We start from the raw sequence: 26,402 nt of genomic DNA, 5'->3' as shown, positions 1-26,402 counted from the left end.
GTCTGGGGTTATGTAGCAGTGTCCTTTTAGGAAACTGCAGTTTAATTAAGGTTTAGCTACTCTGGTCATTGTTTAATTGGTTAACAGGCTATAGCATTGCATATGTAGGTATTGGAGTGTATGTGATTTTTTGATTAGGTCAGACTAAGGCTGCAATCAGGCCTGTTGTTCAGAAGGCCTCAGCACTGACTAGGCCCAGGCAGAGAGCTGTGGGGTGCTGCACTGTCACAAGGCAGCTCATCTCCACAGGGAAGCCCTGTTTGCTCAGCAGCAGAACAAACAAGCCGTCTATCACAGGACTGACATTAATAATTGATGAGTGTTAATGGCAGCACAGGGGAGAGGTGTGGAGGCAGGACCAGCTCAGGCTCCCACATGATGGAGGTCCTTCCCCAGAGCAGGGAGCATGTTTAGCCTCTGTAATCATCACGCACTCGACAGCTCAGCAGGGAAATTCTGCTGTTAATCAGAGGCATGTTTGATACTAATAATTGTCTTGTGGTAATCTGTGTATCTTCCAACCGCTAAGTCAGTAGAGGGTCCTTGGGGGCATGGCAGGGGATCACCCTGGACAGAAAGACAGTCCATTACAGGTCACAACACACACAGAGTCATACACACATTGGGCAACATAAAGACACAAATTCAACTAACCACTTTTTGGACTGTTTGAGAGACCCCCCCACTCAGAGAGGATGTGCAAACTCCACGGAAATAGAGAAGTGATACAGGAGCCAACCTTGGTGCTATAAGCTGTGCTGGCCCTATGACTATTACTTAATGATATATTTATTATCGTTTATAATCAAAACAACAAACATATTAGAAGTATGGCTGCTTGGAACATCATTTGGCGTCTCATTCACTGCTATACCCGATTCTACTTAATTGATTTGTTTGTTTGTGCAGCACTGATGTCTTAACGCAAACTGAGGCAAGTAAACATGATTTGATATAGCAGAGAAACTTCCAACAGTGATTCCTGTTCTCCAATTACAGTTCGCTGAGGGGGTGGAGTTATTGTGAACTGGATACAGCTTAGACTAGCTGGAAAAACACAGCACTGACTGGAAAGAGAGGCATGTGACTGGAAGTGCCAACCAGCCACTTGCTTCACTGGCAGGAGGATAATATGCCAATCGATAACACAACACTCGCTAATTAGCCTGGGAGCCCCCTCCCCTCCCCCTGCCGGTACTTACAGTATGTTTCGTGGTTCAGCATTTTGTATTATTGGAAAAAAGTGTTTGTATTACCACTAAATACTGTCTTAGCAAACGTGAATAAAAGTTAGGGAAATGAGACCCAGATATCTCAGACACCAGCATTGTGTTTGTTATTATTTTATTGTCTATTGAAAATGCACTTATTTAAGCACAACAGCAAGCAAGTAAACACAAGAAGTTACACAGGTGCAGACAACAGGAAAGGTGCATTAGATTTGGAAAATAAGGCAAAGACATGGTACAGGGCTGTGCTGTTTTTGTAGGGAAAAAATGATGTAGTGATTAATTACGGGGCGGCATAGTGGTGCAGTGGTTAGCACTGTTGCCTCACACCTCTGGGACCCGGGTTCAAGTCTCCGCCTGGGTCACATGTGTGTGGAGTTTGCATGTTCTCCCCATGTCGTCGTGGGGTTTCCTCCGGGTACTCCGGTTTCCCCCCACAGTCCAAAGACATGCTGAGGCTAATTGGACTTGCTAAATTCCCCATCGGTGTGTATGTCTGAATGAATGGTGTGTGAGTGAGCCCTGCGATGGGCTGGCCCCTGCCTCGTGCCCATTGCTTCCGGGATAGGCTCCGGACCCCCCATGACCCAGTAGGGTAAGCGGTTTGGAAAATGAATGGATGGATGATTAATTACTGGATCTAAAGACCCGGGAAGAAGACAAACACACTCAAGCAGAAACATAGGGAATAAAGACCTGGCAAAGTTAATCACGATCAGAGACCTTTCCCACCCACCCCCCCCGGCCCTGAGAGATTTCGCCTTGCCTACTCCCCACAGCACTGGAACTATAATTTTATAATGATAAATTCATATAAATCTCTTTAAAATGTCTTTATGACTTTTTCCTTACATTTTGAAATATCTTGATATACTATGTTAATGTTTTGTGCTTGGTTTGATCCTCCAGCGTCTGCAGCGGAGGTAGCAGAGGAAGAGGGGGCGAACTCCTTCGTCCCTCAGTCCATAGATGAGGGGGCTCAGGCAGCGGGGCAGGAGGACGAGGAGAAAGAACGTCAGGTAGCGCAGGTGGATAAAGAGGGCTGAGCTGATTGTAGACAGGGCTCTCTCGATGCTGCTGTACACTAAGGAGGAGAGGCAGAGGACCAACTGGACCAGGTGAAGGAGAACTGTCCTGCTGGCCTTTTTGGCCTTGACGGACCGGGCTGCCATCATGATGCCTGTGTAGGTGCTGGTGACGGTGATCCCCACGGCAACAAAAAAGACACCGTTGAAGCTCTGGAACACATCAAACTGCCACTTGGCCAGAAAGAGGCGCTCCTGTGAGCAGAAAATAGTTTTGGTTAGGAAATAGGCATCTGTGGCTGCCAAAAATATCATATTAATTACATAGTTCACAGAGCCTAGGAACCAGACCACTGCAATGGCAACATTGGTTCTCCCGGGGGTGGCGATGTCAGTGTGTCGGAGTGGGAAACAAATGGCCACATAGCGTTCCAGACACATGACAGCCAACGTCAGGGGGGAGATGCGGAAAGTTGTCCCGCTTACAAGGACGATCGTGGAGCAGAGGACCTTGATGAGGTTGATGTTAGCCATGCTACACGAGTAGAGCAATGTGGTGAATCCCAGATGGATGGAGTCACTGAGGAGCATTTGGCTGAATAGAAGATAGCGGGAAGTCTCACGGAAGCTGGGTTTACTCCACATGGCAACGAACATGATGAGGTTCAGGGAGATGAAGAATAGGGCAGTGGACAGCACGAGAAATGATTTTATTGTTGTCATGAAGTCTATTGTCCCTGTTATGGACTGGTAGTACAGGAAGCTGAGCTCCAGAGAGGAACCATTCTGGTCAGCATTGGTTAACTCTGAAATGAAAAGAGCTGAAATGTACATTAAATGTACATTAAAACACAAATTGTTGTCAGTAAGCAAAACCAACATATATTTCTCCCAAGAAGGCCCCTATTTAAATGAAATGAAAGAGAGACACAATAAAAGATATATTTGTTTCTTTACCTGCCTCTGTTGAGTACTTGACTCAAACACTTCTGGAGTAGCATGTGCTCTAGTTTATAAAGAATCCAATGACACATGACATCACATGCACTCTGTAGGTGTGTCCAGCATAGTAGGCCCCTGGGGTGAGGTGTGATGGGCATGCATATCTCTGTTGGGAATGTTACTATTAGTAGATTAAAAAGCCATTTCAAGTAAGGATGAAGGGTTTTATATAGGAGAAACTCTCTTTTTTTGTCTTATATCTGTATGTCTTTATATATCTTATATCTTTTTTTTGTATTTTATTATCTGCAGTTTAAAGAAGACGATTTCTCACATTCACTGTCATTGTTATTTACTAAAAAGAAAGATGAAGCAATATAGGGAATTATTCAGTGATTGTAAGGGAATATTGCATGTGTTACATCATGTTTGTTTTTTGTTTCTTTTATTTTTTTGATGCAGTCCTCACCTTTGAGTCACTCTATCGTTACTGTTACTGACTCTACCTTATTAATTCTATGCAAACGTTCCACTGCCATCTGTGATACAGCGCAGTGGTACCTTGGAATATGAACTTAATTTGTTCTGGATGGTTGGTTGAGTTGTGATTTGATTGAGATCCAAGTCGAATTTCCCCATAACAAATAATGTAGATGGATTTATTCTGTTCCAGACCCAAATGATTGCCTATTTAAACCTAACTACCTACCTAATCAATGATAAAATCATTACCAAAGCAAATACACATGAAACGCACATAGGAAAGCAATAATCATGAAATAAGTGACAATTTATGAGCACGTCAGCTCTGTTGAGGTGAGCTGATTGGCGTACTGCAGGTGGCAGGTGGAGAGGAAGAGAAAAGGAGGGATTATTGCTTGGAAGGGGAGACGCGTCTCCATCCGTACAAATTTTAGCATGACTGTTTTGTTTTGTCTTGTTCCGAGTTTCTGGTCAAGCTGCAACAGACAAGTTCCAAGATTTCAGTCGAGGTGCAAATCGGAAGAAATCTGAAAGACCTGCTTGACGTCCGAGTTGGTCGAGATAAGAGCCGTTCCAGTTCCAAGCTTCTACTGTATATTGTAACAAAATTGTGATTACGTTTTCAGTCCTGCTCCATACCAGAAATGGTAAAGGCCTGAGACCAGCCTCTCTGTGGACATTTTTGATTCATTAACCTTTGTGCCTCCATACAGACACAACGAGCCTATAAGACAAATGTTTCACACAGGTCTACTTATACATTTTCCTGTTTATGTCTCAATAAAATATTGTGGAAGCTGAGGTCCACTTGTCCGCTATTGTGAGCACTGTCAACCATCCGCTTCCTTTCCCTTTACATGCTGCAGGATTCATCATGTAACTTTGCACAGCTAATCCGCTTAACTCCACTCACCTTCTGGTAGGAGCCCAGCTGACACTAGAGGTCACTGCAGAGCAACAAAGTTAATCCCACTCAAGCCTAATGATCGTAAAAATAATAACAATGGTTTTGTTTATATTTTTTTCTGTCTGGGGTTATGTAGCAGTGTCCTTTTAGGAAACTGCAGTTTAATTAAGGTTTAGCTACTCTGGTCATTGTTTAATTGGTTAACAGGCTATAGCATTGCATATGTAGGTATTGGAGTGTATGTGATGTTTTGATTAGGTCAGACTAAGGCTGCAATCAGGCCTGTTGTTCAGAAGGCCTCAGCACTGACTAGGCCCAGGCAGAGAGCTGTGGGGTGCTGCACTGTCACAAGGCAGCTCATCTCCACAGGGAAGCCCTGTTTGCTCAGCAGCAGAACAAACAAGCCGTCTATCACAGGACTGACATTAATAATTGATGAGTGTTAATGGCAGCACAGGGGAGAGGTGTGGAGGCAGGACCAGCTCAGGCTCCCACATGATGGAGGTCCTTCCCCAGAGCAGGGAGCATGTTTAGCCTCTGTAGTCATCACGCACTCGACAGCTCAGCAGGGAAATTCTGCTGTTAATCAGAGGCATGTTTGATACTAATAATTGTCTTGTGGTAATCTGTGTATCTTCCAACCGCTAAGTCAGTACAGGGTCCTGGGGGGCATGGCAGGGGATCACCCTGGACAGAAAGACAGTCCATTACAGGTCACAACACACACAGAGTCATACACACATTGGGCAACATGAAGACACAAATTCAACTAACCACTTTTTGGACTGTTTGAGAGACCCCCCCACTCAGAGAGGATGTGCAAACTCCACGGAAATAGAGAAGTGATACAGGAGCCAACCTTGGTGCTATAAGCTGTGCTGGCCCTATGACTATTACTTAATGATATATTTATTATCGTTTATAATCAAAACAACAAACATATTAGAAGTATGGCTGCTTGGAACATCATTTGGCGTCTCATTCACTGCTATACCCGATTCTACTTAATTGATTTGTTTGTTTGTGCAGCACTGATGTCTTAATGCAAACTGAGGCAAGTAAACATGATTTGATATAGCAGAGAAACTTCCAACAGTGATTCCTGTTCTCCAATTACAGTTCGCTGAGGGGGTGGAGTTATTGTGAACTGGATACAGCTTAGACTAGCTGGAAAAACACAGCACTGACTGGAAAGAGAGGCATGTGATTGGAAGTGCCAACCAGCCACTTGCTTCACTGGCAGGAGGATAATATGCCAATCGATAACACAACACTCGCTAATTAGCCTGGGAGCCCCCTCCCCTCCCCCTGCCGGTACTTACAGTATGTTTCGTGGTTCAGCATTTTGTATTATTGGAAAAAAGTGTTTGTATTACCACTAAATACTGTCTTAGCAAACGTGAATAAAAGTTAGGGAAATGAGACCCAGATATCTCAGACACCAGCATTGTGTTTGTTATTATTTTATTGTCTATTGAAAATGCACTTATTTAAGCACAACAGCAAGCAAGTAAACACAAGAAGTTACACAGGTGCAGACAACAGGAAAGGTGCATTAGATTTGGAAAATAAGGCAAAGACATGGTACAGGGCTGTGCTGTTTTTGTAGGGAAAAAATGATGTAGTGATTAATTACGGGGCGGCATAGTGGTGCAGTGGTTAGCACTGTTGCCTCACACCTCTGGGACCCGGGTTCAAGTCTCCGCCTGGGTCACATGTGTGTGGAGTTTGCATGTTCTCCCCATGTCGTCGTGGGGTTTCCTCCGGGTACTCCGGTTTCCCCTCACAGTCCAATGACATGCTGAGGCTAATTGGACTTGCTAAATTCCCCATCGGTGTGTATGTCTGAATGAATGGTGTGTGAGTGAGCCCTGCGATGGGCTTGCCCCTGCCTCGTGCCCATTGCTTCCGGGATAGGCTCCGGACCCCCCATGACCCAGTAGGGTAAGCGGTTTGGAAAATGGATGGATGGATGATTAATTACTGGATCTAAAGACCCGGGAAGAAGACAAACACACTCAAGCAGAAACATAGGGAATAAAGACCTGGCAAAGTTAATCACGATCAGAGACCTGTCCCACCCCCCCACCCCTGACAAACTGCACCTCGCCTACTCCCCACAGCACTGGAACTATAGTTTTTATAATTATGAACTCATATAAACCACTTTAAATCTGTCCTCTTTAATATTTCATTCTGAAATTTTCCTTACAGTTTGAATGAACTTGATATATTTTATCTTGTGCTTGTGCTTGGTTTGATCCTCCAGCGACCGCAGCGGAGGTAGCGGAGGAAGAGGGGGCGAACTCCTTCGTCTCTCAGGTCATAGATGAGGGGGCTCAGGCAACGGGGCAGGAGGACGAGGAGAAAGAAGTTTAGGGTGCGCAGGTGGATAAAGAGGGCTGAGCTGATTGTAGACAGGGCTCTCTCGATGCTGCTGTACAGGAAGGAGGAGAGGCAGAGGCCCAACTGGACCAGGTGAAGGAGAACCGTCCTGCTGGCCTTTTTGGCCTTGATTGACTGGGCTGCCATCATGATGCCTGTGTAGGTGCTGATGACAGTGATCCCCACGGTAACAAAAAAGACACCGTTAAAGCTCTGGAACACATCAAACTGCCATTTGGCCAGAAAGAGGCGCTCCTGTGTGCAGTAAATAGTTTTGGTTAGGAAATAGGTATCTGTGGCTGCCAAAAATATTATATTAATTACATAGTTCACAGAGCCTAGGAACCAGACCACTGCAATGGCAATATTGGTTCTCCCGGGGGTGGCGATGTCAGTGTGTCGGAGTGGGAAACAAATGGCCACATAGCGTTCCAGACACATGACAGCCAACGTCAGGGGGGAGATGCGGAAAGTTGTCCCGCTTACAAGGACGATCATGGAGCAGAGCACCTTGATGAGGTTGATGTTAGCCATGCTACACGAGTAGAGCAATGTGGTGAATCCCAGATGGATGGAGTCACTGAGGAGCATTTGGCTGAATAGAAGATAGCGGGAAGTCTCACGGAAGCTGGATTTACTCCACATGGCAACGAACATGATGAGGTTCAGGGAGATGAAGAATAGGGCAGTGGACAGCACGAGAGATGATTTTATTGTTTTCATGAAGTCTATTGTCTCTGTTATGGACTGGTAGTACAGGAAGTTGAGCTCCAGAGAGGAACCATTCTGGTCAGCCATTGGTTAACTCTGAAATGAAAAGAGCAGAAATATACATTAAAACACAAATTGTCATTCACAGTTAGAAACACCTACATATCTTTCTCAGAAGAAAAGAAGGACCTCTATTTAACTGAAATGAAAAACAAACACAATGAAAAATATATGCGATGTTTTTTTACCTACCTCTGTTAAGCATTTGCCTCAAACACGTCTAGAGTGGCATGTGCTCTAGTTTATAACAAATCAAACGACACATGACATCACATGGACTCTGTAGGTGTGTCCAGCATAATTGGCCTCTTGGGTGAAACAGGATGGGCATGCATATCTCTGCCTGAAGAGTAACTATTAATTTATTATGAAGCCATTTCAAGCAATGAGTAGGGATTCTATTTAGCTCATTCAAGCTGTAGTTCAATGAAAAAGATCATTAGGTATCTCACATTCACTGTGTTCGCTGCAAAGGTGGTTAGTGTGCAGTAATGTAGGACAATGAGCAGTGTTGACTGGTGCTATTGTGGTACACATATGCATTACGTAACGTTCAGTTCACTCTGCAAGTACAAGTTAATAAAGTAATATACCTGTATTATTTGAAAAAGTTGGAACCTAAATTCCAAAGTAGATGGTCAACATGGGAAAAATGTTGTATGTTGTGATCATTGTTTTTTTACTTGTGCCTTTGTTCTTAGTTAGCCTTACTTGATCTAGTCTTGTTGTCATGTTCTGTAGTCATGTTATCTACCCTTGTTTCTAGTCTGCTCAGGCCCCTGTGATTCCTGTGCTGGTGGCTTTTGTGATGAAATATTCACTCTGGCTCTGTATCAGAAATGTTAAACGCCAGAGGTCACCCACAGCTGGACTATTTTTATTGATTAACCTATGTGTCACCATACAGGTGTGTAGTTTAGAAGTGTGTTGTGTGTAGTTCTATTTATATATTTTTTTATTTATCTCTCAGTAAATATTGCAAGAAGCTGAGGTCCACCTGTCCTCTTTTGTGAGCACTGTCGGCCATCGTTTCCCTGCAGTATTCATCATATAACTTTACACAGCTAATGTGCTAAAATTCACTCACCTCCCTGTAGGAATCCAGCTGACACTGGAGGTCACTACAGAACAACAAGGTTAAACCCGGTCAAGCTTAATGATTTTAAAAATAATTACAGTGATTTTGTGTGTCTTGTTTCTGTCTGGGCTTATGAAGCAGTGTACTTTTAGTAAACTGCAGTTTAATATTCATAAAACACAGATTAACTTATTACAAAATCACAACAACTGTAAATGGACTGAATGTTTAATTATTCTGGTCACTGTTTAACTGTCCAACAAGCTGCTGCATTGCATATGTAGGTATTGGAGTGTATGTGATGTTTTGATTAGGTCAGACTAAGGGTGCAATCAGGCCTGTTGGTCAGAAGGCCTCAGCACTGACTAGGCCCAGGCTGAGATCTGTGGGGTCCGGCACTGTCACAAGGTAGCTCATCTCCACAGGGAAGCCCTGTTTGCTCAGCAGCAGAACAAACCAGCCGTCTATCAGAGGCCTGACATTAATAATTGATGAGTGTTAATGGCAGCACAGGGGAGAGGTGTGGAGGCAGGACCAGCTCAGGCTCCCACATGATGGAGGTCCTTCCCCAGAGCAGGGAGCACGTTCAGCCTCTGTAATCATCACGCACTCGACAGCACAGCAGGGAAATTCTGTTGTCAATCGGAGGCATGTTAATAATTGGTATTAGTAATCGTCTTGTGATAATCCATCTATCTTCCAACTGCTAAGTAAGGACAGGGTTGTGGGGTGGGGCGGGCGCAAGGTAGGTGGTCTTAGAGGAATGTTTTATGAGGAGAGGTTAGCTGAGCTGAATCTGTTTAGCCTCGAGCAAAGGAGACTAAGGGGGGATATGATCCAGGTATATAAGATTCTAACAGGTCTGGATGCTATTCAGTCAAATAGCTATTTCAATATCAGTTGAAATGCTAGAACTCCTGGCCATAAGTGGAAATTAGCGGGAGAACATTTTAAAACGAGTTTTAGGAAGCACTTCTTTACACAGCATGTAGTTAATGAAGTAGTTAATGAAGAGTATGGAATAGTCTTCCTGCTAGTGTAATGCAAGCTAAAACCCTGGGTTCCTTTAAATCAGAGCTAGATACGATTTTAACAACTCTGAGCTATTAGCTAAGTTCTCCCCAAACGAGCTTGATGGGCTGAATGGCCTCCTCTCATTTGTAAATTTCTTATATTCTTATATATGGAAAGACACAGCTAGTACATAATATACCAATCGATAAAACAACATTGGCTAACTAACCTGGGAGCCCCCTCCCCCTGCCGGTAGTTACAGTATGTTTTGTGGTTCACCATTTCGTATTATTGGACGAAAGTTTTTCTATTGCCACTAAATACTGTCTTAGCAAACACCAGTTACAGTTGGGGAAATGAGACCCTGACAACTCAGACATCAGCGTATTGTTTGTTGTTATTTTTTTTGCCTTCAAAATGCACATAATCAAGCACGACAGCAAGCAAGTAAACACAAACAATTACACAGATACAGACAACAGGAAAGGCGCATTAGATTTGGAAAATATGACAAAGACATGGTACAGGGCTATGCTGTTTTTGTAGGGAAAAAATTACGTAGTGATTAATTACTGGATCTAAAGACATGGGAAGAAGAAAACAAACACACTCAAGGAGAAACACAGGAAACAAAGACCTGGCAAAGTTAATCACGATCAGAGATCTATCTCACTACTCTGCCCCCCACCCCCCCCGGCCCTGAGAGATTTTGCCTTGCCTACTCCCCACAGCACTGGAACTATAATTTTATAATGATAAATTCATATAAATCTCTTTAAAATGTCTTTATGACTTTTTCCTTACATTTTGAAATATCTTGATATACTATGTTAATGTTTTGTGCTTGGTTTGATCCTCCAGCGTCTGCAGCGGAGGTAGCAGAGGAAGAGGGGGCGAACTCCTTCGTCCCTCAGTCCATAGATGAGGGGGCTCAGGCAGCGGGGCAGGAGGACGAGGAGAAAGAACGTCAGGTAGCGCAGGTGGATAAAGAGGGCTGAGCTGATTGTAGACAGGGCTCTCTCGATGCTGCTGTACACTAAGGAGGAGAGGCAGAGGACCAACTGGACCAGGTGAAGGAGAACCGTCCTGCTGGCCTTTTTGGCCTTGACGGACCGGGCTGCCATCATGATGCCTGTGTAGGTGCTGGTGACGGTGATCCCCACGGCAACAAAAAAGACACCATTGAAGCTCTGGAACACATCAAACTGCCACTTGGCCAGAAAGAGGCGCTCCTGTGAGCAGTAAATAGTTTTGGTTAGGAAATAGGCATCTGTGGCTGCCAAAAATATTATATTAATTACATAGTTCACAGAGCCTAGGAACCAGACCACTGCAATGGCAATATTGGTTCTCCCGGGGGTGGCGATGTCAGTGTGTCGGAGTGGGAAACAAATGGCCACATAGCGTTCCAGACACATGACAGCCAACGTCAGGGGGGAGATGCGGAAAGTTGTCCCGCTTACAAGGACGATCGTGGAGCAGAGCACCTTGATGAGGTTGATGTTAGCCATGCTACACGAGTAGAGCAATGTGGTGAATCCCAGATGGATGGAGTCACTGAGGAGCATTTGGCTGAATAGAAGATAGCGGGAAGTCTCACGGAAGCTGGGTTTACTCCACATGGCAACGAACATGATGAGGTTCAGGGAGATGAAGAATAGGGCAGTGGACAGCACGAGAAATGATTTTATTGTTGTCATGAAGTCTATTGTCCCTGTTATGGACTGGTAGTACAGGAAGCTGAGCTCCAGAGAGGAACCATTCTGGCCAGCCATTGGTCAACTCAAACGAAAAGAGCTGAAATGTACATTAAATGTACATTAAAACACAAATTGTTGTCAATAAGCAAAACCAACATATATTTCTCCCAAGAAGGCCCCTATTTAAATGAAATGAAAGAGAGACACAATAAAAGATATATTTGTTTCTTTACCTGCCTCTGTTGAGCACTTGACTCAAACACTTCTGGAGTGGCATGTGCTCTAGTTTATAAAGAATCCAATGACACATGACATCACATGCACTCTGTAGGTGTGTCCAGCATAGTAGGCCCCTGGGGTGAGGTGTGATGGGCATGCATATCTCTGTTGGGAATGTTACTATTAGTAGATTAAAAAGCCATTTCAAGTAAGTATGAAGGGTTTTATATAGGGCAAACTCCCTTTTTTTGTCTTATACCTGTATATCTTTATATATCTTATATCTTTTTTGTCTTGTATTATCTGTAGTTTAAAGAAGACGATTTCTCACATTCACTGTCATTGTTATTTACTAAAAAGAAAGATGAAGCAGTATAGGGAATTATTCAGTGATTGTAAGGGAATATTGCATGTGTTACATCATGTTTGTTTTTTGTTTCTTTTATTTTTTTGATGCAGTCCTCACCTTTGAGTCACTCTATCGTTACTGTTACTGACTCTACCTTATTAATTCTATGCAAACGTTCCACTGCCATCTGTGATACAGCGCAGTGGTACCTTGGAATATGAACTTAATTTGTTTGCCTATTTAAACCCATCTACCTACCTAATCAATGAAAAAATCATTACCAATCAATATAAAGCTAATACACATGAAACGTACATAGGAAAGCATTAATCATGAAATAAGTGACAATTTATGAGCACGTCAGCTCTGTTGAGGTGAGCTGATGGCGTACTGCAGGTGGCAGCTGGAGAGGAAGAGAAAAGGAGGGATCATTGCTTGGAAGGGGAGACGCGTCTCCATCCGTACAAATTTTAGCATGACTATTTTGTTTTGTCTTGTTCCGAGTTTCTGGTCAAGCTGCAACAGACAAGTTCCAAGATTTCAGTCGAGGTGCAAATCGGAAGAAATCTGAGAGACCCGCTTGACGTCCGAGTTGGTCGAGATAAGAGCCGTTCCAGTTCCAAGCTTCTACTGTATATTGTAACAAAATTGTGATTACGTTTTCAGTCCTGCTCCATTCCAGAAATGGTAAAGGCCTGAGACCAGCCTCTCCGTGGACATTTTTGATTTGATTAACCTTTGTGCCACCATATAGACACAACGAGCCTATAAGACAAATGTTTCACACAGGTCTACTTATACATTTTCCTGTTTATGTCTCAATAAAATATTGTGGAAGCTGAGGTCCACTTGTCTGCTATTGTGAGCACTGTCAACCATCCGCTTCCTTTCCCTTTACATGCTGCAGGATTCATCATGTAACTTCACACAGCTAATCCGCTTAACTCCACTCACCTTCTGGTAGGAGCCCAGCTGACACTAGAGGTCACTGCAGAGCAACAAAGTTAATCCCGCTCAAGCCTAATGATCGTAAAAATAATAACAATGGTTTTGTTTATATTTTTTCTGTCTGGGGTTATGTAGCAGTGTCCTTTTAGTAAACTGCAGTTTAATATTCATAAAATACAAATTATTCTTCAAAATTCCATATAAAACTGCTTCACATTAACACGTTATAACCTGTTACAAAATTAACTACTACACCTGTTAATGAACTTATGGTTTAGCTACTCTGGTCATTGTTTAATTGGTTAACAGGCTATAGCATTGCATATGTAGGTATTGGAGTGTATGTGATGTTTTGATTAGGTCAGACTAAGGGTGCAATCAGGCCTGTTGGTCAGAAGGCCTCAGCACTGACTAGGCCCAGGCTGAGATCTGTGGGGTCTGGCAGTGTCACAAGGCAGCTCATCTCCACAGGGAAGCCCTGTTTGCTCAGCAGCAGAACAAACCAGCCGTCTATCAGAGGCCTGACATTAATAATTGATGAGTGTTAATGGCAGCACCGGGGAGAGGTGTGGAGGCAGGACCAGCTCAGGCTCCCACATGATGGAGGTCCTTCCCCAGAGCAGGGAGCACGTTCAGCCTCTGTAATCATCACGCACTCGACAGCACAGCAGGGAAATTCTGTTGTCAATCGGAGGCATGTTAATAATTGGTATTAGTAATCGTCTTGTGATAATCCATCTATCTTCCAACTGCTAAGTGAGGACAGGGTTGTGGGGTGGGGCGGGCGCAAGGTAGGTGGTCTTAGAGGAATGTTTTATGAGGAGAGGTTAGCTGAGCTGAATCTGTTTAGCCTCGAACAAAGGAGACTAAGGGGGGGATATGATCCAGGTATATAAGATTCTAACAGGTCTGGATGCTATTCAGTCAAATAGCTATTTCAATATCAGTTGAAATGCTAGAACTCCTGGCCATAAGTGGAAATTAGCGGGAGAACATTTTAAAACGAATTTGAGGAAGCACTTCTTTACACAGCATGTAGTTAATGAAGTAGTTAATGAAGAGTATGGAATAGTCTTCCTGCTAGTGTAATGCAAGCTAAAACCCTGGGTTACTTTAAATCAGAGCTAGATGAGATTTTAACAACTCTGAGCTATTAGCTAAGTTCTCCCCAAACGAGCTTGATGGGCTGAATGGCCTCCTCTCATTTGTAAATTTCTTATATTCTTATATATGGAAAGACACAGCTAGTACATAATATACCAATCGATAAAACAACATTGGCTAACTAACCTGGGAGCCCCCTCCCCCTGCCGGTAGTTACAGTATGTTTTGTGGTTCACCATTTCGTATTATTGGAAGAAAGAGTTTCTATTGCCACTAAATACTGTCTTAGCAAACACCAGTTACAGTTGGGGAAATGAGACCCTGACAACTCAGACATCAGCGTATTGTTTGTTGTTATTTTTTTTGCCTTCAAAATGCACATAATCAAGCATGACAGCAAGCAAGTAAACACAAACAATTACACAGATACAGACAACAGGAAAGGCGCATTAGATTTGGAAAATATGACAAAGACATGGTACAGGGCTGTGCTGTTTTTGTAGGGAAAAAATTACGTAGTGATTAATTACTGGATCTAAAGACATGGGAAGAAGAAAACAAACACACTCAAGGAGAAACACAGGAAACAAAGACCTGGCAAAGTTAATCACGATCAGAGACCTATCCCACTACTCTGCCCCCCGCCCTGAGAGATTTCGCCTTGCCTACTCCCCACAGCACTGGAACTATAATTTTATAATGATAAATTCATATAAATCTCTTTAAAATGTCTTTATGACTTTTTCCTTACATTTTGAAATATCTTGATATACTATGTTAATGTTTTGTGCTTGGTTTGATCCTCCAGCGACTGCAGCGGAGGTAACAGAGGAAGAGGGGGCGAACTCCTTCGTCTCTCAGGCCATAGATGAGGGGGCTCAGGCAGCGGGGCAGGAGGACGAGGAGAAAGAAGTTCAGGTAGCGCAGGTGGATAAAGAGGGCTGAGCTGATTGTAGATAGGGCTCTCTCGATGCTGCTGAACAGGAAGGAGGAGAGGCAGAGGACCAACTGGACCAGGTGAAGGAGAACCGTCCTGCTGGCCTTTTTGGCCTTGACGGACCGGGCTGCCATCATGATGCCTGTGTAGGTGCTGATGACGATGATTCCCACGGCAACAAAAAAGACACCGTTAAAGCTCTGGAACACATCAAACTGCCACTTGGCCAGAAAGAGGCGCTCCTGTGTGCAGTAAATAGTTTTAGTGAAGAAATGGGCATCTGTAGCTGCTAAAAAAATGATATCAATCACATAGTTCACAGAGCCCAGGAACCAGACCACTGCAATGGCAATATTGGTTCTCCCGGGGGTGGCGATGTCAGTGTGTCGGAGTGGGAAACAAATGGCCACATAACGTTCCAGACACATGACAGCCAACGTCAGGGGGGAGATGCGGAAAGTTGTCCCGCTTACAAGGACGATCATGGAGCAGAGCACCTTGATGAGGTTGATGTTAGCCATGCTACACGAGTAGAGCAATGTGGTGAATCCCAGATGGATGGAGTCACTGAGGAGCATTTGGCTGAATAGAAGATAGCGGGAAGTCTCACGGAAGCTGGGTTTACTCCACATGGCAACGAACATGATGAGGTTCAGGGAGATGAAGAATAGGGCAGTGGACAGCACGAGAGATGATTTTATTGTTGTCATGAAGTCTATTGTCCCTGTCATGGACTGGTAGTACAGGAAGTTGAGCTCCAGAGAGGAACCATTCTGGCCAGCCATTGGTCAACTCTGAAACGAAAAGAGCTGAAATGTACATTAAATGTACATTAAAACACAAATTGTTGTCAATAAGCAAAACCAACATATATTTCTCCCAAGAAGGCCCCTATTTAAATGAAATGAAAGAGAGACACAATAAAAGATATATTTGTTTCTTTACCTGCCTCTGTTGAGTACTTGACTCAAACATTTCTGGAGTAGCATGTGCTCTAGTTTATAAAGAATCCAATGACACATGACATCACATGCACTCTGTAGGTGTGTCCAGCATAGTAGGCCCCTGGGGTGAGGTGTGATGGGCATGCATATCTCTGTTGGGAATGTTACTATTAGTAGATTAAAAAGCCATTTCAAGTAAGGATGAAGGGTTTTATATAGGAGAAACTCTCTTTTTTTGTCTTATACCTGTATGTCTTTATATATCTTATATCTTTTTTTTGTATTTTATTATCTGCAGTTTAAAGAAGACGATTTCTCACATTCACTGTCATTGTTATTTACTAAAAAGAAAGATGAAGCAATATAGGGAATTATTCAGTGATTGTAAGGGAATATTGCATGTGTTACATCATGTTTGTTTTTTGTTTCTTTTATTTTTTTGATGCAGTCCTCACCTTTGAGTCACTCTATCGTTACTGTTACTGACTCTACCTTATTAATTCTATGCAAACGTTCCACTGCCATCTGTGATACAGCGCAGTGGTACCTTGGAATATGAACTTAATTTGTTCTGGATGGTTGGTTGAGTTGTGATTTGATTGAGATCCAAGTCGAATTTCCCCATAACAAATAATGTAGATGGATTTATTCTGTTCCAGACCCAAATGATTGCCTATTTAAACCTAACTACCTACCTAATCAATGATAAAATCATTACCAAAGCTAATACACATGAAACGCACATAGGAAAGCAATAATCATGAAATAAGTGACAATTTATGAGCACGTCAGCTCTGTTGAGGTGAGCTGATGGCGTACTGCAGGTGGCAGGTGGAGAGGAAGAGAAAAGGAGGGATTATTGCTTGGAAGGGGAGACGCGTCTCCATCCATACAAATTTTAGCATGACTATTTTGTTTTGTCTTGTTCCGAGTTTCTGGTCAAGCTGCAACAGACAAGTTCCAAGATTTCAGTCGAGGTGCAAATCGGAAGAAATCTGAGAGACTCGCTTGACGTCCGAGTTGGTCGAGATAAGAGCCATTCGAGTTCCAAGCTTCTACTGTATATTGTAACAAAATTGTGATTACGTTTTCAGTCCTGCTCCATACCAGAAGTGGTAAAGGCCTGATACCAGCCTCTCTGTGGAGAGGCTACACTCACCTTCTGGTAGGAGCCCAGCTGACACTAGAGGTCACTGCAGAGCAACAAAGTTAATCCCGCTCAAGCCTAATGATCGTAAAAATAATAACAATGGTTTTGTTTATATTTTTTTCTGTCTGGGGTTATGTAGCAGTGTCCTTTTAGTAAACTGCAGCTTAATTAAGGTTTAGCTACTCTGGTCATTGTTTAATTGGTTAACAGGCTATAGCATTGCATTTGTAGGTATTGGAGTGTATGTGATGTTTTGATTAGGTCAGACTAAGGCTGCAATCAGGCCTGTTGGTCAGAAGGCCTCAGCACTGACTAGGCCCAGGCTGAGAGCTGTGGTGTCCTGCACTGTCACAAGGTAGCTCATCTCCACAGGGAAGCCCTGTTTGCTCAGCAGCAGAACAAACAAGCCGTCTATCACAGGACTGACATTAATAATTGATGAGTGTTAATGGCAGCACAGGGGAGAGGTGTGGAGGCAGGACCAGCTCAGGCTCCCACATGATGGAGGTCCTTCCCCAGAGCAGGGAGCACGTTCAGCCTCTGTAATCATCACGCACTCGACAGCTCAGCAGGGAAATTCTGCTGTTCCACTAACTAGAGACTGGAGTTAGTGCCTAAGCCTGAAATCTCATAAAATGTTGTCTTCCTGTAGTACCACAACCCTAACTATTATTTATATTGATTACAACATTTAACTACCACAATATTAACATGACTTTAGACTGAATCCTTGCTTTGATAAAAGGGTGAAGGATGTGTGATCATTTGACTACACCGGGAAAACCCCCATATACAGTAGACCACTGGGCTCTTCTCACCATGTTGTTTATTTTTGGGAAATACTGCTTGTTCATGACTTTAATGGACATTTCCATTGCTGCAGGTTGCTGGCTGTGTCACCTAACATCTAAAAGCAAGATATATGCCCTTTAGTCCACAGTTGCTGATGAAGCCATTCCCTCAGACATGACCTTAGCCCCTTTGCCTCTGTTTCTCAGGAAACACCAGTGAGATGAGCTCCTGCTAAAGCTTTTCGAACAACAACAACAACAACTCCGTTTTCAAAACTACTGGAATCTCACCTATCAGCTCTCGGTTTAATAATTATGGACAGCAGGGCCAGTCCAGGACTTTTATACCTAACTCAGGAGCTACTTATTAGCGCTAATTTTCATCATTTGTTTCTGCAGCCTTAAAGTGATTATAAAAATTTACATCAGGGCTTTGTGTTACCCACTGTACTGTACCATATCACAATTGATTCATATGTTATTTCAGCACCCCCTTGTGGTGTTGATTGAACACTGCAGGAGATCAAAATACAGATGTTCAATCATTAGATGGTGCTGTTTTCGGGCTGCTGACATACGCACATCTCCACAGAGTTCATTTTCGTTTTTTAAATTTCAGTGACATCATTGGTGTGCTTATATTCCCAAGTCACACCTGACAAGTAAGGATCCCTTGTTATTAATGTCCGTGTATAAAGGTTTGTCCAGGATACCTTTTTTTAATACACCCAGGTGCCATTTATTTTGAAATTAGGCTCAAATGTAGAAAATGTTCTAGCAGAAGTCTTGGACAATCTCTGAATTACATAGTAATCTGACTTCTTCTGAAGCTGTGAGAAATTGTTCATCTGCATTTGCTGCATTGGTACTTGTTGATGTGCGTGTGCCCTGCTTAAGGAGTAAAGGGGAGATCACATGCATAGCTGATTTTCTGTAATTTTATAGCCTGAATAAAAATAAAATATTCTCTTCGTACAGGAACCAAGTCTCTGGATAGATATTTCTACAAAAGAGCCATTTAGTTATTTCTAGAAAAATATATAGAGCCAATGAAAGGACCTGGCGTCATAGTAGCACAGATCTCTGTCCGTGGTGCTGAATTCTCTAATTGATGGACTGGTTCTGAATGAATAGACCAGCTGGCCAACGTGTCTGTGCCACTGACTGGCACCCTGACATATAACGACTTTTAACAATGAGGGGGGAAAAGTCCAGACAGGAAATTAGTCAACAGTAATTAGTAATCACACATAGTTCTCATTTATCATGATGTAAAATTCAAAAACCTTTTTCTATTATTACAGTTTTTGCCCGTTGCTTGAACACGTTTTGCAAAACTTGGCTCATCATGTCAAAACTCCACACACAAGAAAATAAGACACGACACTGGGAAATAAACCATTCACATCTATGTCAAATTGAAACTCTGCTATCAAAACCTAACAATCCTTTGTCAAAATGTCGCTCTAATGACAAAATGAAACCCACTTGCATCATATGAATACACTTACAAATCAGCAGCAACACACTAGTCTACTTTATATAAAACACGGCAGGCTTTTGTTTGCACTGTTTTTATTCAGTTCCACAGAAGGCACGTTTTCACAACCCCCAAAAAATGAAATGCTAAATACTGTACATTACAGTCGTGTACTTTACAGTAAATTCAGTTAAAGCAACAATAAAACAAATAATACACTAATGTAAACACAGAAAAACACAATTGTGCATAAGTGGACTTATGGATCCTGCCGTCTGTTGGGGTCTGGCCACAGAATCTCATCAACATCACAAGCAATGTCTGCTCTTGCTAAGCATCGGGGAAAATATCCCCTTGTGTGCCGAATCCATCCATGGATTGACCTTACCTCAATGTCTCCGCAGGCCTGTTCCATTGCCTGCAGAAGAGGCGTGCGGGCATGTGGTTGGCGGTCATATACGCGCCATCTCCAAGCGGAAAAAAACTCTTCTATAGGGTTGAGAAATGGCGAGTAAGGGGGCAAATACACAACTTCAAATTGATCATGGTTGGTGAACCAGTTCCGGATGATAGCAGCCCGATGGAAACTGACATTATCCCAGACAACAACAAACCTGGGCGGCTCTGGTCTGTCCTGTACAACTGCATCATGAAGTGCATCTAGAAATGTGATTATGTGTTGCGCATTATATGGACCCAGTTTGGAATGATGGTGCAGTAGCTACGTCGTCTACTTTTGCTAAGGTTGAATCCAGCCTCGTCAACGTAAATAAATTCATGAGGCTGAGCAGCTCCATTCACGTCCAAGATTCTCTGCAACAAAAAATACATATTGTAGATGGCATTACTCAAAACACACAACTACACTACTACACATACAGAACCGCCCCACCCCACCACACAGTACCTGTGTAGCTTTCCGAATATATCTATGTGGTACTGATCAAATGGTACATATTCAGCTGTTACTGGACTGCACCCATTCTGTATTGTAAATGTAAAGGACTGTTACACTTACCTGTACATATTCATGTCGAAGTCCTTTGACCCTGACACTGTTCCTCTCAATTGGGACCCTGTACAGTTGCTTCATGGTCATGTTGTGCTTTACCAGGATGCGTCTGATAGTGGTAATGCTTACTCGATTTATGTTGTTGAATACCTGCCTATCTTCAAGTATTTGTTGCTGTAGCTGGTGGAGACGGATTGCATTGTTTGCTCTCACTAGGTTCACAATGGCAAGTTCCTGCTGTTGTGTGAACAGGCGCTGCCGTCCACCCCCAGTAGGTCTTCTAGCCATTCTGTAGAAAAATGCAACCACAAATTGTTATTGGTTTGCTTCTTTTTTACAGTACTGTATATACTGTACTTTACTGTGTATACCATACACAGTACTGAAACATCTCAACACGTTATCATCGTATGTTTCACAAAACTACTACTTTTCTTCAAAAAGGAGCATTAGTCACCCTGAAATACAGTACATGTGATACGGCAATGTGATATGGTACAGTATTGAAAATACTCTAGATACAGTCTGAGTAGAGTAGAGAGTTGAAGACATACCTGTTTTCCAGTCGGAATGTCCTTATTATGGATGAAACTGTGAAACGGCTTAGATTAGGGTGGACTCTCTGCCCAGCTTCCCTCATAGTCAGGCCATGGTTTATGACATGGTCCACCAAAGTTGCTCTTATGTCATCAGAAATAATGGTCCTTGCATAGCCTCTTCGACCACTTCCTCCTCTCTCTCTCTGCCTGTCTTCCTCTTCCTCTACCTCTGCCTCTAGCTCTCCCTGCTTCCATGCTTGCAAACTTCTCAAAATGGCTTAAGTGAGGTGTATTTGTAGCTGGCTGATTGGTGTTCCATTTTGTAAGTAAGCATTTTCAGGTGTGTGTCTAAGTATTTTCAATTGCCCAATGTGTTTTGTATTTTGAATAGATGTGTTTTCCCACTGGTACCCTGAGATTTCATTTTTGAATGAAGTGTCTTATGTATGACATAGTGTGTAGTGTGCAGGAGTAAGTGTGTTGTAGAAAGGAGTGAGTGTGTTGCAGAATTGCAACTAAAGTGCTAACCAGAACTTTTATTTAAGGTATGGTTGCACTTTGTTTAAGGTATAGTAACAACAACTTCAAGTTACGTTACTTTGGTTTAAGCATGTGTCTATAGTGTTCAAGCAATGGGTAAAAACTGTAATAGCAGCAGCAAAGCTAACACCCGCAACCAAAAAGCGTAATGTTCCTAATAGAGTGGCTGATCTGTCCTGAAATCGTAAAACTGAAAAGTTTTCAAACACAGTATGTATATTATATAACATGTTGGATAAATAGATGTAATTTATTGGTGACTTCGTGTACATTGAAGTTTCTGCCTTTTAAACAACTATAAAGTAATGTTGTTTGTTATATAAAAAATGTACATTTAAATGTATGAAACAAAAAATGTATACACACACACATTACATTTTCGTTAGCTGTAAAATACAGTGAAGTGAAATCTCCATTATTTGCGTTGCAATATTCCACCACTAGGGGGCAATTTTGGACGGAGGAATCTCTTTAATGGCTGTTACCAACAGAAATGTTTGCTGCTACAGTATTCAGCTTTCTGGGTGTCCTGCAAAAAGAACCAGATGACTACAAGTAGGTATGGAATGCACACTGCCCATCTGACAAACCAGAAGCCACTTTTTGAAATGTAAATTTTGTTATTGAAACATTTTGTTGGATTGCACTCTAGGTTTAATGGAAGAAACTGTGGATTCCATGTATCTCCTGAAAATCTTCATAGTCTTTGTGGAGACAATGATCTTCAAATTCACTTTGAGGTCTTGCAGAGACAAAATGAACTTGCTCCACCAGTCAGCTGGGTTACTGCCATGGAGAATTATATTGCATTCAAAAGTGTATTAGGTCTATAAGGTAATTCTGCTAACAAATTGTACAAAGCTCTCAAAATTATTTTGGTTTTCAGACAACAAATAACATTTTTTCCAGCCTTTGTTCTCCAAATAAGACATTTATTGAAACGTTGTATACAAAAATAAATTAAGCATGTTCAATAAGAACACTTTGGCCATTATACATATTGCTGTGTATAGAGCCATTAAACTGCCCCCTTAAAGTTTTTTACTGCCAAACAAAGCTGTCAGGTCAAAAATCACACTGTTAAAAATGAAGTATAAAAGAATACAAAAATAACTTCTAACAACTTATAACACTTATTCAATAAGATTATAGAACAACATAATCATTGCATTGCAATTCAATCACCATAGGTGGCGTGGAGTACAATAATTAACAGCTTGGCTTCAGGGAATGCCAAACCCTTCAGGGAATGCCAAACCCTTCAGGGAATGCCAAACCCTTCAGGGAATCCCAGTGTTATTTAACTGTCCCATTCTGTGTCCCTTCCCTGTTTGGCCAGTAGGTGTCATTGGTCATCTCGTCCCACGTGTTGTCAGTCTTTCTTGTCCTCCCCTGTTGTCAGTCTGTAGCGTTTCCCTTGTTCCCTGCCAGCCACTTGTTGAGCACGTGGTTACCTGTAATTTCAATTCATTAACTTACTGTTTGCCATAGGCTTTTAAATACATTATAAATAATTTAAAAAAATAACATAACAAGAGATAATACTATGAATTTCCTCACTGATTAATTGTGTTGTGGGTTGGAACTCAGTATGGAGTCCCCACAAAGATACAGATACCTTATATGTGTGTGTGTGTGTGTGTGTGTGTAGCAGGGCCGTAGCACATCTTCTTCTTTGTGTTCAGGAATTGCTTCTTGTAGGTTAAGTTAGAATGGTTTTCACAGTTCTTTGGTCTGGAGATCAGGCTGATTAATCACAGTTGATTTTTGTGGACAATCAACCATATACATATGTACATATATATGTGTTTGTGTGTGTACAGCAGTGTGCAAAAAATCATAAGCAGTCAAAAGAAATTGTGTGATGTTACGATTGTTACGGTTTGTAGCAGCTAATCACTGCTGTTAATAGCAGCTAATAGCTGCTGTCTGTAGCAGCTAAACTACTGTTAATATAACTGCTAATAACATAACAATTTTCCCGTTTTTTGTGTAATAAAGTATATGATGTAGTAATGTGGTGTGTTTTTGATTCAAATATGTTAGTATGGTATTGGCAAGATATTATTGTATCAGCCTTTATTACATTAAGGGGGAAAATTAGCACATTATTGGCAGTTATTACATTAACGGTAGGTATCATATGTGCCCTTGAGAGGTAAAGTGGGCTATCCCACATGTCAGTCAAAAATGACTGTCCAATATTAATTATTGAGGGTCTATCTATCTTTTAAATATACTGAGATCTGTGCTACCTATGATACATATCAATTGTAGGGTATAGACACACTGATTTTTTTTTTTTTTATTCAACTTTGGAGCTCATTTTCTCAAAACTTTGTTTTTGTGGGATAGCCCACTTTACCTCTCAAGGGCACATGTTATATAGGTCTAATGTACGAAGCATTAACGTTAGACATGATAAGCTGGTTACCCACCAGGCAGGCAGATGGGGGCAGGTGGGCGAGGTGCAGCGTACTGTACGAAGCGGGGGTGCGCAGGCACTGTGCAGCAGCTGAAGCTCCTCTTAGGTGCAATCATTTCCTGCGCACGGCACCAGCTGCCTTTCACTGCATTGAAACATTCCACTTTTGCAGTTACTTTGAAGCCATCGGAGCCTCCCATCGCAAACAGCAAGCCGTCCACCACTGCGATGCCGAAATAGCTTCTTTGTTGTCTCATGGGAGGCCCAGCGTGCCACTGGTTAATTGCAGGGTCATAGACCTCCATAGTCCGCACTGGATGAGCCCCGTTGGTACCGCCCACCTGCGAGACACCAATGGTAAGTGATCACTCGGGTACCAAACAGATAAGTAAATATCAGCTTTCTCGAAGTCAGGAACTCTTAAGGAATTATCGCCCTATAATAGCAGGCTGCACAGAACCTCCCATTGTCTATATAGGACACAAGCTTATAACTAATTTGTGTTCAACATACATGTCAACATAACTGCAGTGAAAAAAAGGGAATTTGGGCAACAGAAAACCTGTACAATTCAGCGAAAACTGTCAAACATCAAAAAAATACTTCTTATGATCATATATTTTGCTTTTATTATTATTTTTATTAGTACTAAAAATAATACTTGTAGTCAGACACTGAAAAAAAAAACAAACAGAGCAATTACGTCTGGAACTACAGAATATAACTGTAATCAAAAATCTAAGCTTTACTAAGCGTATTCGTTTATAACCCAGATATGCAGGGAGCATATGTGTATTGAGATGGGCCTTCCCAGCAGGTCATTTCATCCACTGAATTCTTTTGTTTGATTTAAGCGCATTACAATCTGTGACACAGCAGCAGTGACAAAAAATGAGTCTCAGATAAATCTTGAGATTTGACTCCTTTGTTTCAGAGTACAAGAAAGGAATCACTCACCGCATAGATGTTTCCCTGATATGCCGCTACTCCAAGGCCACGTCGGCGAGTGCGCATGGGAGCGATCAAGGTCCATTCGCCCGTGAGTGGATCATAGCACTCCGCAGTGGAAGTGGTCTGAGCTCCATTGCTACCCCCACAAATGTATATCTAGGAAAGATGGTTCACAAGTGATGTGTGTTATGCTGTACATGATTGGAGATGGAGATCTAGAAAGCGTAAATGTACATTTAGCTAATGGATGTTTAATCCATCCACCTTCCATAAAAGTCTATTCAGTACAGGGTGGTGGTGAACCTGGAGCCTACCACAGGAAGCACATGGGCATTGGTAGGGAATTTACAGTTAGTTGTGATCATTTCCCTTGTGAACCGCAGCTTAATCAGCTAATTAAGTTCACTAGGTTTGTTTGAATAGGGAAATCTGCAAATTGTTTAGGATTCTGACCCTCCAGGACTGGAATTGGGTAAAGCTCCTACGTTAACACCAGTTATTGTATCTCACAAGTCTTGGGCTGTGGGCAAAATTGCAAAAACATAGAGCTGGACACCACAGCACTGCCCAATGTGCCACTAATGCAGAGCGACAATGCAAGGTCATTTATGTTTTATCTAAACACTGACGTTCACTGAATAAACAATTATGGATTGAAATCAACCATTTGAAGACAAAGCGAGCTACTGAGTATGTAACATAATCAATTTCAAGGGGAAAATGAGGGTAACCACAGTCAGACGCCCTCCTATTAACCTACCTTTCCATTCAGGGTGGTGGCACTGGCATCCTGTCGCTCCTCATGCATGGGCTGGATGATGGTCCACTCATTGGCATTTGGGTCATATCGCTCTACAATATTCAGAGGCGACACGTCTAAACGGCCACCCATCACATAGATGAAGCCGTTACTTACGGCCACACTGACACAACAGCGGCGCCAGTGCATAGGGGCCATGTGCTGCCATGTCCGTGCGACGGGGTCAAATCTGAGCACAGCATCGGTGAAATTATGGCCATCATAACCCCCAAAACAATACATGAAGCCATTTAAACACACACTGCCATGGCCGGACTGGCGAGTCTCCTGCCCCTGTGTTATATCCACCCAGCGGTCGGCCCGGGTGTCATAGGCTTCAATCCAGTTTGTCGTGCGCATGTTCCATCCACCAACAGCCAGCAAAATGTCAGAGGGCAAGCGCGGGCGGATCAGTGGGTTCTCAAAATCAGATCGTGGACGTTCATCATGAAGATCATAGATGACCTTCAGTACATTAGTGATGATTGGCCTGCACGCCACATTGGCCTTCACTAGATCGTTGGCTTTGACGATTTTCATGAAGTATTCCGGATCCATACGAGCCATCCGAATCTACACAGGAAACAATGAGAGAATGAGAGAATTCCCATGAGTTCCTTAGTGCTTTCTGTGAATCTCTGGAGATGAGCAATTCCTAACATTAAGGATACAGCAGTAAG

The 26,402-nt window shown here is 42.5% G+C and overlaps 5 protein-coding genes across 9 annotated transcripts in view; 1 reads left to right on the top strand and 4 right to left on the bottom strand.

The window, feature by feature from the left end:
- Positions 1 to 3,241, bottom strand: part of LOC125721022 (odorant receptor 131-2-like) — a 69,112-nt gene extending 65,871 nt beyond the window's left edge. The window contains exon 1 of the mRNA XM_048996937.1: positions 3,212 to 3,241. The gene's annotated coding sequence lies outside the window, so the exon portion shown is untranslated. The remainder of the gene's footprint in view (positions 1 to 3,211) is intronic.
- The window catches only part of LOC125721023 (odorant receptor 131-2-like), a 74,130-nt gene extending 62,332 nt beyond the window's left edge, over positions 1 to 11,798 (bottom strand). For 2 of the 3 annotated variants that reach the window (XM_048996945.1, XM_048996948.1), the window contains exon 1: positions 11,768 to 11,795. The gene's annotated coding sequence lies outside the window, so the exon portion shown is untranslated. Of the gene's footprint in view, positions 1 to 11,767 lie in introns of all 3 variants that reach the window. The other variant, XM_048996947.1, reaches the window with a different exon arrangement.
- The window catches only part of LOC125721025 (odorant receptor 131-2-like), a 69,527-nt gene extending 51,284 nt beyond the window's left edge, over positions 1 to 18,243 (top strand). The window contains exon 3 of the mRNA XM_048996953.1: positions 18,184 to 18,243. Within this exon, the coding sequence (XP_048852910.1) occupies positions 18,184 to 18,212 (29 nt within the window). The 3' untranslated portion in view covers positions 18,213 to 18,243. The remainder of the gene's footprint in view (positions 1 to 18,183) is intronic.
- The window catches only part of LOC125721017 (kelch-like protein 10), a 106,846-nt gene that overhangs the window by 79,000 nt on the left and 1,444 nt on the right, over positions 1 to 26,402 (bottom strand). The window contains exons 3-4 of one of the 2 annotated variants that reach the window (XM_048996929.1): positions 25,684 to 26,295; positions 24,175 to 25,079 (exon numbers count right to left, since the gene is read on the bottom strand). In XM_048996929.1, coding sequence (XP_048852886.1) covers positions 24,903 to 25,079; positions 25,684 to 26,295 — 789 coding nt within the window. In that variant the 3' untranslated portion in view covers positions 24,175 to 24,902. Of the gene's footprint in view, positions 1 to 24,174; positions 25,080 to 25,683; positions 26,296 to 26,402 lie in introns of those variants that run through there. The other variant, XM_048996928.1, reaches the window with a different exon arrangement.
- On the bottom strand, positions 14,506 to 16,064 carry LOC125721024 (odorant receptor 131-2-like). 2 transcript variants are annotated; one of them, XM_048996951.1, is made up of 2 exons: positions 16,037 to 16,064; positions 14,506 to 15,885 (listed from the first exon to the last, which is right to left on the bottom strand). In XM_048996951.1, the coding sequence occupies exon 2, from the start codon at positions 15,874 to 15,876 to the stop codon at positions 14,932 to 14,934; it is 945 nt and encodes a 314-aa protein (XP_048852908.1). In that variant the 5' UTR covers positions 15,877 to 15,885; positions 16,037 to 16,064; the 3' UTR covers positions 14,506 to 14,931. The 2 variants fall into 2 exon arrangements, with proteins under 2 accessions (XP_048852908.1, XP_048852907.1); XM_048996950.1 differs by having other exon boundaries at positions 14,506 to 15,900; positions 16,037 to 16,058.

The sequence above is a fragment of the Brienomyrus brachyistius genome, unplaced genomic scaffold (genome assembly GCF_023856365.1).
Source record: "Brienomyrus brachyistius isolate T26 unplaced genomic scaffold, BBRACH_0.4 scaffold27, whole genome shotgun sequence".
NCBI classification, from domain to species: Eukaryota; Metazoa; Chordata; class Actinopteri; order Osteoglossiformes; family Mormyridae; genus Brienomyrus; species Brienomyrus brachyistius.
The sequence above is the reverse complement of the archived record's forward strand: the minus strand, read 5'-3'. Positions and strand labels throughout refer to the sequence as shown.